Source organism: Symphalangus syndactylus, chromosome 5 (assembly GCF_028878055.3).
Source record: "Symphalangus syndactylus isolate Jambi chromosome 5, NHGRI_mSymSyn1-v2.1_pri, whole genome shotgun sequence".
Lineage (NCBI taxonomy): Eukaryota > Metazoa > Chordata > Mammalia > Primates > Hylobatidae > Symphalangus > Symphalangus syndactylus.
Window position 1 is genome coordinate 24860643 of NC_072427.2, and position 13257 is coordinate 24873899.

Below are 13257 nucleotides of genomic sequence, written 5' to 3' on the forward strand. Positions count from 1 at the left end.
TTGAAGTCAGGTAGCGTGATGCCTCCAGATTTGTTCTTTTGGCTTAGCATTGACTTGGCAATACGGGCTCTTTTTTGGTTCCATCTGAACTTTAGTTTTTTTCCAGTTCTGTGAAGAAAGTCGTTGGTAGCTTGATGGGGATGGCATTGAATCTATAAATTACCTTGGGCAGTATGGCCATTTTCACGATATTGATTCTTCCAACCCATGAGCATGGAATGTTCTTCCATTTGTTTGTATCCTCTTTTATTTCATTGAGCAGTGGTTTGTAGTTCTCCTTGAAGAGGTCCTTCAGGTCCCTTGTAAGTTGGATTCCTAGGTATTTTATTCTCTTTGAAGCAATTGTGAATGGGAGTTCACTCATGATTTGGCTCTCTGTTTGTCTGTTGTTGGTGTATAAGAATGCTTGTGATTTTTGTACATTGATTTTGTATCCTGAGACTTTGCTGAAGTTGCTTATCAGCTTAAGGAGATTTGGGGCTGAGACAATGGGGTTTTCTAGATATACAATCATGTCATCTGCAAACAGGGACAATTTGACTTCCTCTTTTCCTAATTGAATACCCTTTATTTCCTTCTCCTGCCTAATTGTCCTGGCCAGAACTTCCAACACTATGTTGAATAGGAGTGGTGAGAGAGGGCATCCCTGTCTTGTGCCAGTTTTCAAAGGGAATGCTTCCAGTTTTTGCCCATTCAGTATGATATTGGCTGTGGGTTTGTCATAGATAGCTCTTATTATTTTGAGGTACGTCAAATCAATACCTAATTTATTGAGAGTTTTTAGCATGAAGGGTTGTTGAATTTTGTCAAAGGCCTTTTCTGCATCTATTGAGATAATCATGTGGTTTTTGTCTTTGGTTCTGTTTATATGCTGGATTACATTTATTGATTTGCATATGTTGAACCAGCCTTGCATCCCAGGGATGATGCCCAGTTGATCATGGTGGATAAGCTTTTTGATGTGCTGCTGGATTCGGTTTGCCAGTATTTTATTGAGGATTTTTGCATCAATGTTCATCAAGGATATTGGTCTAAAATTATCTTTTTTGGTTGTGTCTCTGCCCGGTGAAGCCCATTTTAATAGAAAATGAAACAGACAAGATGATGACATCCTTTGTATGTTTACTATAATACAGCAAAATTTTCCAGACCAGAGCCAATTTCCTTGGCTCTAGGTACACCCCTTCCAAGCAATGCAAAGGACATCTCCAATCATGACATTTAAGACAATTCTTTATTTCTCTGACAGTGACTTCTTGAAGTGCACATATAATAAATAAATAGAAAATATATCTTTGTTCATGGTGATGCCTACAAGAAATGTTTACATACAAACACTCTATACATCTAACTCCCGAAAAAGGACCAGCTATTTCGGCAACAGAAAAAAGACAAGCATTTCAGAGGAGCGTTGCTTTCCTTAAAGACCTAACTCACTTAAGTCTTACAAACAGAAATAACAAGGAGGACAATTTTCTAAGCAATAAGAAAATTTGTGCTACCAAGAAAATGCCTAGATATTGGCTCTTGGTGAATGGTTTAGGAAAGAAAGTTTTATGTACAGATCCTGTACTGTGAAACATATGTACAACTCTGAGAACTTTCAAATAATAGATATATTTTTTAAATGAACTGAGCCAAAGACATTCAACATTCCTGGCCACCAGAAAGTGATCACATCCTAAGTGGTTCACAGTGTGAGACCCTTGCATTAAGAGTGAAAACTCAACAAAACCGTGGACAAGAAGGACATGAGGTCATTTTAACTCTCCTCTCCATCACTGCTAATCTCCCTGGAAGAAGTCCTTCCTGTGACTCTGGCCTTTGAAGCAGCCATATCTTTAAAAGCAGAGCCCTGTGGTCACCTCCCAGCAGCTGAAAGATGTTTGGTGGGAAAGACCTCCCTGGCAGTTGGCTCCCACCTGGGGAATGGACTCTTGGACGAGTCTCATGGGTGCAGTTGGGTGGAGGGAGCCAGGCAGGCCCTCTTTGAAGGGAAGAGTTTGTGGTTGGGGCAGGAAAGGGGATAAACGTAGTTCATCACAAGACCCATGGAGACCCTGGTGCCTCGTGCGAGATTATAAACCACAGATAGAGTTCTCCCTCTTACAGGAGCTCTTTGGGCTCTCTCTAAGGTAGGCCAGGGAGAGAGCAGGGCCTTAAGCAGCAGCTGAAAGGGACTGGGGTGGACCCAATAGCTGTTCAGACACCCAAGATCAGCCAAATTGGCTTACCAGAAACATGGCGGGCCCTCCTCCCTCTGCTGGGCCTCATCTGTAGAGCTGCAGAGACAGGAGAGCCAGGTAGCACCAATGGGGAGTTGGCAGCTACTGTGCACCCAGGCTGGGCTGACAGGTAGTGAACAAAGTGAAGGCCACAGGGACCGCCAACACCAAGGGGAGGGTGGGTTTGTGTGCGCTGGGAGCAGGAGGGAAGAGAGCGGCTAGCTGTCATTCTACTCTAGTCAATTCCTTTCCTTCAAGGGGACTTGTCCCAATTTCCAGAAGCTACCTCAGGAGTGCCTGGGCACTCTGGGGCCGGTTGTTGAGGCAATGTGGTGTGGCAGCAAGGGCTAGGGTGGGGCTCCCCAGGCCCTCCCCTGGCTGTGTGGTTCTTTCCCATCTCGGGGGCTTACTTCCCTATCTGTTAAAATGAAGGCTTTGGACTAGATATTTTCTGTATTTCCAGCTCTGAAATCCCAGGCCGAGGGAGTATGAGCACATCTAGGGTCTCCTGGAGGCCCCTGTGCTCAGTTCCCTGGATGAAGAGCAAATGAGGCCCCAAAGCAGGAGCTCACTTCTGTGGACTTCACTCCACCCTCTCGGAGTCAGAGGCAGGGCTGCCTGGGGAATGAATTCCTCCGTGCTCATAAGCAGCGAAGCCCATTGCTCCCCTCTGACCACACTTCTCCATCATGAGTGGGCCAGAGAGGCATGGGCAAAGGGCGACCCCATAGTCACCAGCTTCAGCAGGCAGCGGCAGGGAGGGCTGAATCCCTGAGCCATTCCAGAGGCTGCCTCATCTCCCCCCAGCAAAATGCTCCCAGCCTTCATTCCTGTAAGCAAGAAGCCTTCCTGACCCTCCCCTCTGAAATGGCACTGGTCTCCATTTTACCTCCCTGTGATTTCTCCACCTGGCATTGCAATGCACATGAACCTGACTGCCTGCCCTACTGGGCTGCAGGCCCCTCGAGCTAGGCATTAGTTCTCACCTTTCCATCCCGTGTGCCCTGGGGCACCCAGCATCATGGATATCAGTGAATATCCATGAACTGCTGGGTTCCAGGTACCATGTGAAATGCAGATTTCTGGAATCTCAGAACTAAAAGGGCCTTTGAGAGTCGTCTAGTCCAAGTCCAAACCTGCCACTCAAAGTCTCCTGAAAGGTGGACACGGCCAGAGGTAGGGCTTGCCTCTTCCCCAAGGATAGCCAGTTCTACCCCAGCTCCTAATCCTGTGAGGTTGGCTCTTGCTTACAGGAGTAAAGATTTCCTTAAGGCCAAGGCTCTTTTTCCTACATTTACCACCCTCACTTGTCTTCTGAAGACCATGGGGATCTGTGAATGACCAGCCCTCCAGGCTACCTCCTAGCTGGGTCAGGGCTCCTGTCAAAGTAGATCTTTGCTGTCAGCACAACCCAGGTCTCCTGATATGGTCCCCAAACCCCCACTGAAGAGGCACAGATAAGAGAGAAGCACCCAAGAGGCTGCAGGAAAGTGAATGTTTCCAGCATTGGCCAGCACCACCCCAGGGGCTCCAGGTAAACACTTGAGTAGGGGCAGGTGGCAGCACCAGGGTCTCTGATATCCTTCCCTTGGCCCATCAGGGCTGAAACATGGCCTTCCCAGGCAGCTGCTGGCAGGGGCTGGGGGACCCAGCCATCCCCCACTGGTCTGCTGCCAAGAGTCACCATCATAGTCTACCACGAGGTGGCACCAGGCGTTAGCTGTCCTCACAACTTCTTCTTCTTCACCACAGGGATGGGCACAACTTGGAAGATTTTGGCTTTGTGATCCTCAGTGTCCAGTGTCACCCAGATGGGCCGGAAGCTGCCTTTGAAGCCAACGAATGCCATTTGCTCTGAAAAGCAATGATAAGTCTCCTGAGCAAAAGCCCTATGAGAGGACGGCTGCCCCACCCCGTTCCATGGCTCCCCATTGCCAGCCCCCCACCCCTACCAGGTAACCCCTAGCCACACTGCACTGTTGTCCCTTGGGAAGAGCTGTGCTCAGCTACTGATGGTGCCTGACATGTGTTTGTATGGGGCAGGCAGGGTCTCACCTGAGCCTCACTGCCACCTAGACAGGGTGATGGCTTTGCTGTAGACAGGGGAGGCATGCACAGCAGGAAATGGGGCAAACTGTAAGGGAGGAGACTTCCTAGGAACCTGCCTACCTTCGAGCTGCCCCTAGGACAACCAGCAAGTCCGTGCCCCTCTCTGAAGCCCAGTGTTCCCATCCGTCAAACGATGGCATTGATCTACAAGATCTCCTCCCTGGCTCTATCACTCTGTGGCTCTAGAAGGAGTTTTGAGAGGTGAAGGAATTTGACCAAGAGTGTGGAGTAAATGGTGCACCCCAGATTAGAACTCTAAACCCCTGAAACCCACCAGCACTCTCTATCTTGCAGTTCAGAGCTTGAGCATCCAAGGGGCATGGCAAACCACGTCTGTACTCAGCCCATCTTGGCAGGCAACATGCATTTATCACCACCGGGAAAGTGCCATTCAACTTAGGTCACCTTACATACATCAGCTTTTGGCAACCGGGATCTTAATTTAAAAGACAGAGGCTCCAAAATGATTTCAGGACTGGGCTGGAAAGGATACTTCTCTTTTCCTTATGTCCTCCTTTGGCTGGTTTGAAGGGTTTGCATTGCTTCTGATCTTTCTCATCACCCTATATGATGGGCTTCTGATTTTGATGTTTTCCATAGTGAGGATGGTGTATAACTAAGAAGCCCAGCTTTGAGTTAGGAAGATTAGGATCCAAGTCCTAACCTTAAGCAAGTGGCTTGGCTGTTAAATTCTTTGTGTCCTCATCTTAAATGGAAATAATAGTACCTGCTGCACAAGTTATTAATGAGTGAGATAATTATAACATGTTCTGCAAAGTGCAAGGCTGAACATTAAATAGCAACCCCAATGATCATTATCATTATTGCCCGTGGAGATTCTTTGCTGCCCACACAACCTCTCTGAGGACTCTCCCTGCACCTAGTTTTTGTGATGATAATGGGTGTCATGCTGACGTGTCCCTCCTGAATGGCTTCTTCCAGCACAGCCAGCAAGCCTGTGCTAGGCTTCACCACCGAAGCTGCCTGGCCTTGGACAAGCCATGTAGGTTCTCTGGGCTTTAGTTTTCTTTTCATCTACCTGTCTCAGAGGAACAAATAAGAGTTTTGCAAGCTGCAAAGGACTGTGCAAATGCTAGGCATCAGGTAGAATGTTGAAGAAGATGCAGGACCCCTGGCCATTCTGAATAGCAGGAATTGGGTAGGAGGGTGAGACTAAGCCACTTTTCTTATGATACTTTTGTTGAATAAAGGGCCACTTTCCAAGCAAATGAGTGAACAACTATAGCAATTTTCTTTCAGTGGCTGGTAGCAAGTTATAATAAATTTGCTGCAGTGCAGGGGTGGTAAACAGGTGGCATCTTGCCCATCCATTCCAGTAGACCACTAGTTGTGTGGGGGATTCTGAGGTTGTACCCAAGTTTAGTACAAAGCATGTTCTCAACTCAGCAAAAGATGACAGCAACCTCCATGCCAGGCATTTGCCTTCTCTGGTTTTGGGGTCAGTTTAAACCCCAGTTCAAACCCTTACCTTTCAACTTGAGACCCCTGTCTGCCCCAAGCTTTTCCAGCACTCTGGTCCATGGGCCTCTGGAGACGTATCTTCCCTTTGATGCCATAAGCACTATGGAACTGTGTGAGAAGAAACCAATTAGACCAGAGGGAGAGAGCAAACTGGAGAAAGTGGGCATGGGGAGGGATGTTGGTTTGTGCATGGTGGGACTGGAGTTAGCAGTGCCCAGAGGCCTGTCCAGGGATTCGGGAAAGGGCAGCCTCTCCTGTGTTCCGAGCTGACGGGCTCTTTCCGTGTGGTGACGAACATCCTGAGCTCCCTCCCACGCATCTGGCCACAGTTGGTGCCCACAGCCTTCTCCAAGCCTGGACTCGGCTCACCGCGTTTACATGTCTCTCTCCAAACAGAGGAGAGGATGTAAGCAGAGCATACCATGCCAGGGCTCAGCACACAGTAGGACTTCAATATGTATCTCTTCCCTTGAATGCTCTCAACCCTGGTTAGGTAAGACCAGAGAGAAATGTGGTGATGGAGGAAGGAAGGAGAAAGCGATGAGAAAGAGAGGAGGTGAGGGAAGGAGGAGGGGGAGTATCTGTCAAACCATAAAACCATCCAGGAGCTCCTGAAGGTTCTAGATCCTGAAGGTTCTAGAGACCAACTCCATTTGGCATCCCCTGGGATTTTATTAGAACCACAGAGTTCCTCCACTGCAGACTTTCTGAATCCGAATCTGTGTTTTTACAAGATCTGCAGGTGATCATGTATACATTAAAGCTCGAGAAGCCCCATGCTAGAGGATTTCTCTTGGAGCCCATCTTTCTTTTGCTGTCTTCTTTTGATGGACACAGGCTTAGTGTAGTCCAGAGCCAGCCTTCTCTGAGCTGCAGGAAGAGCATGGCCAGGTTTGAAGTCTTTCTGGGGAGAACACCATATCGTTACCATGATGCTTGGGTTATACCAAGAGCTCAGATTGACCTCTTACGTTCATGTCACCTCTCTCTCTGGTTAGGCAACACAGGGCTATTGCCTCTATTTTGCAAATGGGGAGATTGAAGCAAATAGTTACCAAGTATCTCAGAGGACCTGCCAAAGGGAAATGTGCTTAAAAGAGGCAGAGGTTTGGAGCAATGTGTGTGCCCAGCCTGAAGGTCCCAACTTGCAAAAGTTCGACTTGGGAATAAGGAGTGTCTATCCCCTGCCTCGGGGTGTATTCAGTCCAAAGTGCTGGGAAAATAGCCTTCACAGTGGCAGACTCAGCACGCTGGGCCAGACAGGAGGAAGTGAGCACCTCCCTTGGGAATAGAAATGGGGCAGAAGCTCAATGGGGCATCCAGTTCGTATCTCAAAGGAACTCTGTAACCACAGACCACAGTCCAGACGGAAAAACCGTATAGGATTCTGGAACCTGTTGTTACCCCCATTTGTGTCCCACTGGGAACGGCAGGAAAGATCTTCAGATGCAAAGGGCTTGTGTGAAATAAGGATAGATGGGAAGGGAGCTGGGGCTGCCTCAGGCCCTTGAGGAAGGCTGGAGAGGGAGGCCCAAAGGCTTGGTAGGGTGAGGCCCCTTAAGGAGACAGGTCTTATCGCTAACACATCCTCCACTCTAGATTCAGGATCTGTTCTCAGGAGGATATTTCTGCATTGTTTCATTTCAGAACAAAAGCTAATGGTCCTTTGTTGGAGCTCAGCCTTCCTACTAGGGGGACTCAAATGTAGGTCCTGCCCTTCTGATGGGGATCTAGGTTAGCTCACAGGAGTGGGACAGGGAGACGGGCTTCTTGTGTCCCCACCGCCTCCCATTGATGCCCAGAAGCCTGCCTATGTTGGGCACACTTCTTTGCCTGATGTGCCATCCTCATGGCCTCTAAGCCCATGCACCAGCCAGCGCAGGGTCTCCCACAGAGTGGCAGTGCAGAGGCAGCTCCCAGAAGCCATGCTAGATGTTTCTGGTGTGAGCAGCTGCCCTCTTCTCTCCCCAGGACCCTGGGGCCAATAGTGGCCTGCTGGATGGGGTAGGAAGCATGGGCCAGGCTAGGCAGGGCCCGCAGCCACAGTAGAACAGGATCTGCCTTGCCTCATTCCCTGCTGCTTTCCAGGAGGTTAGAGAGGGGTCTAATGGTACCAATGCCTGCCTGGGTACCCAGAGCCAGCCCAGGGAGTGGCCCACTCCAGTGAGGGCTTCCCCCAGAGAGGTGCTGCTGCTCGGGCTGGAAGGAGCCTTGCACACGGTTCCAAACAGAGTAGCACTGCAGTCTAGTTTCTTATTCCAAGCTTCTGCATCTTCTTTCATTTCGAAAGAAAATTCCCTGCCCAAAACGGCATGATCTCTAGAGGATAACTATTTTTCCCAATTTGGTCAACCTTGTCCTTCTGTCCGAATCTGCATATGAAAAATAGAATGCCGAAGAAGCATCTGATGGGGGAATGAGGGAGGGAGTAAATGTGGTTAAGCAAAATCCCATTATCCAAAATCTCACCAGGTGCCCAGTTCACGTCATGCCCCTCATGGAGTCAGCATCTGGGAAGTATATTTGCTTTCATTTAATAACTACTAATGTTTACTAAGCACCTACTATGTAGCAGGTACCACATGAAGCGCTTAGACTTTCCACCAGGTTGTGGCTCCTGAGTGAACTGTACACTCACTTAACTAGCCATGTTCTGTGCTAGAAATGCAAAGGGAAGTTAGACATGGCCCCAACATTGAGAAGGCCACACTCTTGATGGGGCAACAGATGTGTCCACCAGACCTATTGTGAGTAGGGCTTTAGCAGAGGTAGAACTTTTTTTTTTTTTTTTTTTGAGACAGAGTCTTGCTCTGTCACCCAGGCTGGAGTGCAGTGGCGCAATCTCGGCTCACTGCAACCTCCGCCTCCCGGGTTCAAGCGATTCTCCTGCCTCAGCCTCCTGAGTAGCTGGGACTACAGGTGCGGACCAGCACACCGAGCTAATTTTTTTGCATTTTTAGTAGAGACGGGGTTTCACCATATTGGCCAGGCTGATCTCAAACTCCTGACCTCATGATCCACCCACCTCAGCCTCCCAAAGTGCTGGGATTACAGGTGTGAGCCAATGCCCCCTGCCAAGGTAGAACTTTTGGGTTGGCTGGGAAAAGACCTCACCGAGGAGGTGATGTGGGGAGACTTGTAAGGTATTAGGGAATTACCAAAGATTGCTAAGGAGAGGGGACACAGGTTTTCCCTACATTTAAGAAGTTTAAACCAGCAGCCAGTATGGAAGATGGGTTGGAGTTGGGGCAACTGGAAGAGGGAGGCCCGTTAGGAGACTGTGCCAACAGTGCCGGTGATGACCAGCAAAGGCCTGGGCAGAGTGGCAGAAGAGAGGACGCTGTGGAGGGCACTAGCAGGCGAGCAGTAATGTGGGTGGAATTGATAGGGTGTGATGATAGCGTGTGGAGGAAAGAAAGAGGAGACAAACAGAATGCCCAGATTCTGGCCTAGTTATCAGGATGGATTGTGATGATTTCATCAAAACTGAAGAAGTAGGATGAGTGGCTGGTTTGGGAGGTTAAACATTTTAAAAGGCTGAGAATTCAGTTCCCTACAAGACGTCCAGGTGGCGTTGTCCAAGTAGCAGTTGGATTGGAGTGTCTGGTGCTTAGGAAGGAGATCTGGGCTGGAGATAGTAGCCACCAGCACTTGGATCGTATTGAAGGTGTGGGAGGGGATGAGATCATGCCGGGAGTGTAGTGAGGAGGGCCAGGGCAACCTTCCCATGTGCAGCGGGGCTGTCCCGCCTGCCTCCGCCTGACCTACATTCACAGCAGCCCAGCTCCAACACCAGAGTCCACAGGCAAGGATGCTCTCGTCCAACACCCATTATTTGTGGGCAGGCTGTAGAGACTGCCTGAGGTTTTCCAGACTGATCTGTGATGAAGGCCTTTGTGAGAGGGAGGAGGCCCTTGCCCAGGGGTCTGCTGTGCCAGCAGCCAATTCCAGAAGCAGAGGCACAGACTCACTTGTCAGGGATGGTCGCCACATAGTTGAAAAGCTGCCATGGTATGCCTTGCAGAATGGAGTTCCTGAAGCTCGTGTGGCTCACCACGCGCCCTTGGTTCCCATCAATCACCACCACCTGGATGCCATCCTCCAAACTGGGGTACTTCTTCCCATCCACCTGCAGAGTCAGAGCAATCCAGGTGTGAGGCGGGGTGCCAAAGCCCCAAGGTTCTCCTGCCCAGGTGGTTCCCAAGCAGACCCTGAAGGCAGAAGTTGCCTATGCAGCTATTCAAAGCATAAACTCCATTATCCACTTAACTCCTTGTAGCCCTCAGTGGTGGGTCAAATAGTAGCCCTGCAAAAGTTATGTCCACCCGGAACCTGTGAAAGTGGACTTATCTGGAAATAGAATCTTTGCAGACGGAATTAAGTTAAAGATTTTGTTATGAAACCATCTGGATTTTTAGGGTGGGCCCTAAATTCAAAGATAGGTGCCTTTGCAAAAGAAAGGCAGGAGGAGAGGTGAGACACATACACTCAGGAGAAAAGGCCACATAAAGACAGAGATTAATGTGTCTGCAAGCCGAGGAATGCGCAGGAGTGCCGGCAGCCACCAGGAGCGAGAAGAGGCATGGAACAGGTTCCCTGCCCCGAGCCCCCAGAGGAAACCACCCTTGCCAACACCTTGCTCTTGGACTTCTGGCCTCCTGAACTGTGAGAATAACTTTCTCTTGTTTAATGCAAGCCACCCAGTTTGTAGTAATTTGTGACAGCAGCCCCAGGACACAGTATCACCTCTCAATGAGCAAACCCGGATCCTCCAGGGGCCAGAGGCACTTACTTCAATGTAAGCAAAGTCGTTCCAGAGGTGAAAGAAGTGCTCCTTGGAACTCTCCATCTTCACCTCCAAGAAATGGTCCTTTGTTTTCTGGAAAACACATTGAACTCAATGCAGTTGTTAGGTTTGGGTGGTCATTCCCCTCCTCTTCCCGTATCCCCAGTCATAGGAAATGGTTTGTGGAACTGAGTGAGGGATCTAATTGGGTCTGGGCCCGACTGAACGGCAGAGGGGTCCAGGCTTTGCTCTCAGCCACTCACCAGCTGAGAACCAAAGAGCTTCTTGGGCATCGGCACGTCCACGACAGCCCTCTCGGTGAACTTGGGGTAGGCTGTGGCTGTGCAGTCACTGACGCCTGCGTTCTTTGGGATCAGAGCTTTAATCTTTATCCTCTCACAGCCTTTCATGGAGCAGAAAGCAAACTTCTCCCTCTCGTTCTGAGCTTTCAGCTTCAGGAACAACAGCCTGCACACAAGGAGCATTGCTGGGCATTTGCTTGGACACTCAAACTTCCCTCTTCTCCTCCCATCCACCGAGACATTTACTCTGAGCTGGTCACAGCAGGTGGACCCAGTGACCTTATAGAATGGAACCACGTCTACCACAGAGTTCTATATAGTTGGAGAAATAAGGAACAAATGCATTGAAGAAAAAGCTAATGAGAATGGCAATTCTGTTCTGAACACTTTCTATGTGCCACATCGTGCACACATGGTAAATCGACATATCTCATTTAATCCTCAAACAATCCTGTCCAGTAGGTACTATTATCATCCTGAATTCCTGGATGGGAAAATGGTCGCTCAGAGAAGTGAAGTGACTCGCCCAGGACCACACAGCTGGGAAGTGACAGAGCCAGCATTTTCCATCCCAGCATGGTGCCCGGTGAGGAAATGCTCTGTCTTCCTAACTCTACTTTTCTCCAAACCATAATTTATTCCAAAAATTATTTTATGATTTATTTAAAATAATAATTATTATTGTAAAGGAAGCTGACCCAGTGTTACAGGGAGTCAGATTATGAGGAAAGCACAGTACTAACTTGGGATTCATTATTGTTCTTTTAGTGCAGAAAAGCGCTTTCAGGCTGAGTCCTGCATCTGAAACATGGGAAGATAGGATATGGGGTATCTACCACCCATCTTGCTCTGGGGACCAACCCTTCACTGAGTCCGGTCAGACTAGGGAGCTGGGTTTGCACCGCAATGCCATCGGCCCCAAACCCCTACCACACAGCTGCTCAGACCAGGGGCACACATTGGACTCACAGAGAGGCCATGAATTGGCTACCCAGTAACCAAGATTCTCGCTCTTATGGGACCTAGCAGCTATTGTCCATCACTGGTTGGTGCTTGAACTAAAAGACCACATGGAGTTGGGGCTGACAACCTTGTTGTGCCCTGTGCCTGCTAAGGAATCGCGAGAGGAAGGCAGTTTGCAGCAAGTAGCTGAAACAAGAGGCCAAGCATGTGTGCGTATGTGTGTGAACATGGGGAGATGGAGAGACACAAGGGGTAGGCAGGCTACCTCCTCCCTGCTGGCTTTGTTGTTTTCAGCACCTGAGCCCATGAGGCCCAGCTGTGTTTTTATTTCTTGAAGACCCCTTGGTCTTCTCTCTGTAGCATCTCCACTTAATCTGAGCTTCCTTAAGAGGCTTTATGTTTCAGGCCATCTACATCAAGTGATCTCAGAGTAAAGTAGAAACTGACTGTTACAGAGGCCTTGTGCTCAGGGCTGAGAGCAGAGAAACCATATCTGCATTCCATGCCCTGCATGGTGGGGAAGCTGGGGAGGCAGGTGAGCACCCGCTTTGAGCAGCTTAGGAGGAAGGCAGTTCAGTGCTGCCCATGGTCCCGTCTCCCTGGAGGCTCCCAACATGCTCCAAACCACTCCTGGGACCAAGGCACAGAAATGGGATTGGTCCTGACGCTTCTGCACAAAACTTAACAGTATTCAGGTTTCCTTGTTGCCATTGTATATCAGATTATCTAAACCGGGAGTGACCTAAAAGACCATCTAGCCCATGGTAGGTAGCAGCTGCCTTCCCTAATCCTGACCTACAACTTGGAAGTGTGCAAGCTGGCTGAACTGCAAAGCCCTGGGAGGCATGAAAGGAGCACGGGCCTGGGCACCTGCCAGCCCAGTGCTCAAATCCTGTCTATGACCAAGTAATGTTGCAGAGCAGCGCTACTGATGGCTGTGCACCTTAAATAACATACTTGTTTATAATTTAGTAAGAATCATTATGATAATTCACTGAGGTGGTGGTGAGCAAACTTAGCTATCCAGAACACAGCTACAATCACTTAACAGTTTTTTTAACCTGGAAAAAATGAGAGATGATTCAGAGCTTATATATTTCACACTTTGAAACCCCCTCCCTTTTAGCTGACTTATTTTAATTTTACCCCTAATTATAGCAAGCTGGTTGTTAAGTATCCTAGCCCATAGTAGATTATTAGAAGGTAGCTGCTAAAGGCAGGTGCTCTGAATATAAGAAACAACAAATGTATAAGGCAGAAAGATTTTTAAAAGCCCAAGAGTTTGCAGCCCTTCTCCATAGGAAACAGACCCCCTATAACCCAACTCCTGGTCCCTAAGGCGTTGCTGAATTGAAACACAACGTAATAATCAACAGGCATAGGGCTGAGC

General features: G+C 48.9%; 1 protein-coding gene across 8 annotated transcripts in view; it reads right to left on the bottom strand.

The window, feature by feature from the left end:
* Positions 1–1215: 1215 nt before the first annotated feature.
* The window catches only part of CEMIP (cell migration inducing hyaluronidase 1), a 179021-nt gene continuing 166979 nt past the window's right edge, over positions 1216–13257 (bottom strand). For all 8 annotated transcript variants that reach the window (XM_055277471.2, XM_055277473.2, XM_063638629.1 and 5 more), the window contains 5 exons: positions 10866–11070; positions 10609–10695; positions 9788–9945; positions 5824–5924; positions 1216–4079 (listed from right to left, as the gene is read on the bottom strand). In XM_055277471.2, the coding sequence (XP_055133446.1) occupies positions 3952–4079; positions 5824–5924; positions 9788–9945; positions 10609–10695; positions 10866–11070 (679 nt within the window). In that variant the 3' untranslated portion in view covers positions 1216–3951. The remainder of the gene's footprint in view (positions 4080–5823; positions 5925–9787; positions 9946–10608; positions 10696–10865; positions 11071–13257) is intronic.